Below are 4,479 nucleotides of genomic sequence, written 5' to 3'. Positions count from 1 at the left end.
GGCTTTTTGGCTTTCCCTTATACAGGGAAGGGACGGGGTGGCAGCATTGGCAAGGGAACACTATAGTTACTGGGGCTGTAACAGACCAACTACTGAATATTTTTAAAGGAATTTTCACCCATAATTCTTTTAACAGAATTTTCATGAAATGGCAGAGCTTTCACAGTTATCTTACAAAAGCTGAGCTCCATCCAAATTAAGTCTACTCTAAGTCAATTCTAAGGCATTTTGACCCTTTTAGTACATGGCAGCTCTTGGGGCGGAAGGCAGTTCTTGGAAAAGGCAGCACCTTTCCCTCACCCAAAGATAATTCACTGTTTGAGTTATGAGTCTTTTCACAGAGGAAGAATGGCTGAATGGTGGCTGTAAAATTGTTATGGAAATGAGAGAGAGCCGCGCCGTAAGGAATAGGCATCTCTAATACGGATACATAGAAAACCTTCTTTTAAATCAGACAAATCCGCGTCCAATGTTCTTGCTAACAAGAACCCAGAATAAGGACACAAGACCCCAACTTAAGGAAATTTGCATTCCTGTCCTCATTCATAATCAGCAGTTTTGTCAGCTTTAAAAGCTCTAGCACTGAACTCCACAGCTGGGTTTCTCTCCCGGCTCCCAGCGCAGACACACTGTCTCTGCCACCACGTCTTGAGGAGGCTGAAACGCCCATGGACTCTGCATGCCACGGGGAGGCGTGTAGGATCTGGAGACCTACAGCCTCCGCCCTGCTGCTGCACCTTTGGGTCTGATCTATTTTCCACCGCTTTACGTTTGGTTTTGTTCTTTTAAAGATAACCCAGCTGAAAATTGAAAACAACCCCTTTGCCAAGGGATTCAGGGGGAGCGACGACAGTGACCTGCGCGTGGCACGACTGCAAAGGTACGGCCGAGCGGCGCGAGGAGGGACGGCGGCGGAGGGGTGCTCAGCACGTCGGGGTCGGGGGGCTGCTCTGCAGCGTGGACACATGTGTGCGTGGCTGCACTGAATCCAGGCAGCACGTATGGGCAGGCAGCGTCCGACGTGCAGCACCCTCCAGACCTTCTGCCCTGTGCAGAAATACAGCCTTACTCACCCTATATTGAATTACTTTGGGCCTTTTTGTCCTTTTCACATGGACTACTGGTTTTGCTTGAAAAGCAATACTGTTTAAATCACGGGGATTTCTGTTACAGAACGATGGTATTCCATAGGCAGCAGATAAATTTAACAGGGTTCTGATTTTGTCTGCAGGTCCCTTGCTAATATCATCCCAGGGGAAAAATTAATATCCTGAAACAAACCTGGGATTTCCAACCACGACAACAAAGAGCACCTGCAGTCAGTAGCTACATCTATCTAATCCATCAAAGCAAGTCTTTGTATTGGAGATGACCAGCCCATATGGGCACGCTCCTGTATAAATAAAACCACCACAAGGAGGAGAGCCACCCCAGCAAAGCACCACCAATGTTGGGAGACAGAAGAAAGTGGGGACACCCCTGTGGCTTCCCAGGAGTCCTGCTCCATCGGTGCAGAGGAGGCTTAGGCAGTGCAGGGAGCTCATTCCCAAGGCAATCCAGTGGTCCCCATCTCATTACACCATGCTTCATCGTTTCCTCCCAAACGATGCTTTAATTCTTATTCTGCAACTAAAGTGCTGCACTTCTTTGGAGAAGTTAAAAGTGCCTGTGCCGTGGGGACATCACATTTGCTTGTGTTTGAAGGCATTAGGGCTTTCAATGCCATTTATACCCCTGAAAAGCTCTTCCACTGTCTTTTTCAGTGACACACTCTGTGGGTTGTCATAATACTTGCCCACACCCAGCAGAGTGTGATGAGTATGAGTTCATTGTATTTGGCAAAGGGTGTTGAAGTCATTGGATGGAGATGCTCTAGGGAACCCAAACTGATATTTCACCTTTCTGTTGATGCTGAGTGCTCTCTAACTGGTAATAATTTTTCTTACCTCCTTTAGCAAAGAATATCCAGTAATTTCCAAAAGCATCATGAGGCAGAGGTTGGTGTCCAGTCATGGCCAGCTTTCAGCAAAGCCAGATGTTAACCCTCTTCATGGGAATCACCAGACCCTTCAACATTATCAGTATGAGAACGGTGCTCACATGCAATTTGCAGCTTCAGATACTCAAGACCTGCCACTCAACACCTTCACAGCACAGAGGGATTCAGGGCTCTTCTATCATTGCCTAAAAAGAAGAGGTAACTTGAGTTTACAGCTAGAAAAATATTACAGCAAATAAACCTAAGAGCATGAGCACTGAAGGCTTACTGCTAATTCCGGTTCGTTTTGGATCAGTCTCTTAGGCCTTGATCTTCAAAGATACGAACATGATGGAAGTGTTTCGGAGGGTCAGGGCCCACGAGCTGGGATTTTGGGCAGTTATTAGTGGTTTTGTCCCATAGAAGGCAAATTCAGACTCTGAGTCAGAGCTGAAAAAAATAATCAAAATGCATAATTCAAACGGCATGAAACTGTGCTGGAAAATTATCCGTTGTTAGAATCAGCTGAATTAATAATTGTTTGGAGGGTGCCTTATCTATCCTGAGATGCTTTGACACTGCCGTTAGCGTTAATTAAATTATACACATTCAGCACTTTTCCAGGACGAAGCCATTAGCAATTCTCTCGATGTGTGCAGATTAGTGGGACAGTGGTAGGCCGGTGTCAGCACCCCTTTCTTCTTATCCACTGGTTCTCAAGTTTAAGCGAGCTGTAACTACGTTCTCTTCCTTTTAGTCCAGCATCAGATGAGATCATGACATGTTTTAAGTTAAACGGAAAAATTTTGCGCAGGAAAAAATCCTTCTATTTGCATGTCTCATTGGCCGCTAATTCATTTAAGCTGTGAGAATCCTCTGATCACGGGCAAACGAAGAATCTAACAGCACCAGTAATGAGGACTGCAAGGCAAATGTGTAATTTTAGCAGATGTTTAATCTGCAGATGAATTCACTAATTCATCCAGAGAATATTCCTAACAACTAACAGAACCCCGCTGCTAAAGACAGCCACGGTCACCGTAATCTGTAGGAGAGGGCTACAGCTTCTCAGCGTAAAGCTGAGGGAAGGACTGATGACTGGGAAAGGGCTCCTTTATCTGGAAATATTTCTGCAGCTTTTGACACGAATATCTGGGAAATGTATAGTAATTTTTGTAATGACAGGAAGGCAGGCTGCGATAAGACCCTTTAAGAGACTTCTTGAATTTGTCAGGAGTAACACTGCAAGAGCATCAGGGACCTCTGTTATCTGGATGAATGCGAAGTAATCTCTGATGTGAGAATAGTAGCCCAAGTCACTCACTTAACCTGATAAATGTCACCAGAATGCTTTGAGGCTGAGGGGATTAGCCTGACATTTGCAACACAATGTCTTTTTGATGTTGTACATTGTCTTTCCAAACTGAAGTGGTTTAACTGGATTAATCTGAGAAAGAGCAGCAGTTGTGAGAAATAATCACAGATTTCGTGCTGGGCTTCTAAGGGGACTGCTAGAACCACCCCATGCTCTTAGCAGATTGCTGTGAAACACCGTCGCTCGGGGAGCTGCTCCTGAACACGCGTCTTTTTATTTTCTTTGCAGAAAGTGCTCGGCACCTGGACCTGCCCTGCAAGCGCTCCTACCTGGAAGCTTCCTCTTCTGTAGGAGACGATCACTATTTCCGTTCCCCGCCTCCCTACGATCAGCAGATGTTAAGCCCTTCCTATTGCAGCGAGGTGACTCCGCGGGAAGCCTGCATGTACTCTGGTTCTGGGGCTGAAATTGCTGGTGTCTCAACGGTTGATGACTTGCCACCACCACCTCCCCCCTTGAGCTGCAATATGTGGACTTCCGTCGCACCTTACACCAGCTACAGCGTTCAGACAATGGAAACTGTCCCTTACCAGCCTTTCCCTGCTCATTTTACTGCCACCACCATGATGCCGCGGCTCCCGTCCATCACGGGCCAAGGCTCGCAGCCACCAGGTAACAGCCACTTCAGTGTCTACAACCAGCTGTCCCAGTCTCAGGTTCGGGAGCGCGTTCCTTCTTCGTCTTTCCCAAGGGAAAGGGTGCACCCGTCTGTGTGCGAGAGAAAACCCCCCTCTCCGCACCTAAACGCGGCGAACGAATTCCTGTACTCACAAAGCTTTTCCTTGTCGAGGGAGTCGTCGCTGCAGTATCATTCAGGGATGGGGACTGTGGAGAACTGGACTGACGGATGACTCCGACGGCCAAGCGATGCCACAGCCAACGTTACTGCTCCAGGACAGTGTTCAATCAGTGTCGATACCTGTGGGTAACTTGCACTTCGGTGAGACAAACGTGCATTTCCAGAGGGATTTGTGTGGGTGAAGAGCTTGTATCTTCAGACACACAGAGAATGACATCTCCTGTCTCGGTGGGCTGGATTCATCAGTCTCTTACTGACTCCCGAATAAATTAGTTCTCGCGTCTTCATTACCGATCCAGTAGGAACCACCTTCATGACTAACAAGTG

At 47.1% G+C, this 4,479-nt stretch overlaps 1 protein-coding gene across 1 annotated transcript in view; it reads left to right on the top strand.

The window, feature by feature from the left end:
- Positions 1-4,204, top strand: part of TBX4 (T-box 4) — a 39,181-nt gene extending 34,977 nt beyond the window's left edge. The window contains exons 6-8 of the mRNA XM_009891177.1: positions 792-880; positions 1,956-2,197; positions 3,582-4,204. Coding sequence (XP_009889479.1) covers positions 792-880; positions 1,956-2,197; positions 3,582-4,204 — 954 coding nt within the window. The remainder of the gene's footprint in view (positions 1-791; positions 881-1,955; positions 2,198-3,581) is intronic.
- Positions 4,205-4,479: the final 275 nt, after the last annotated feature.

Source organism: Charadrius vociferus, unplaced genomic scaffold (genome assembly GCF_000708025.1).
Source record: "Charadrius vociferus isolate BGI_N301 unplaced genomic scaffold, ASM70802v2 scaffold239, whole genome shotgun sequence".
Classification (NCBI taxonomy): domain Eukaryota; kingdom Metazoa; phylum Chordata; class Aves; order Charadriiformes; family Charadriidae; genus Charadrius; species Charadrius vociferus.
This window is presented reverse-complemented; position numbering and strand designations above follow the sequence as displayed.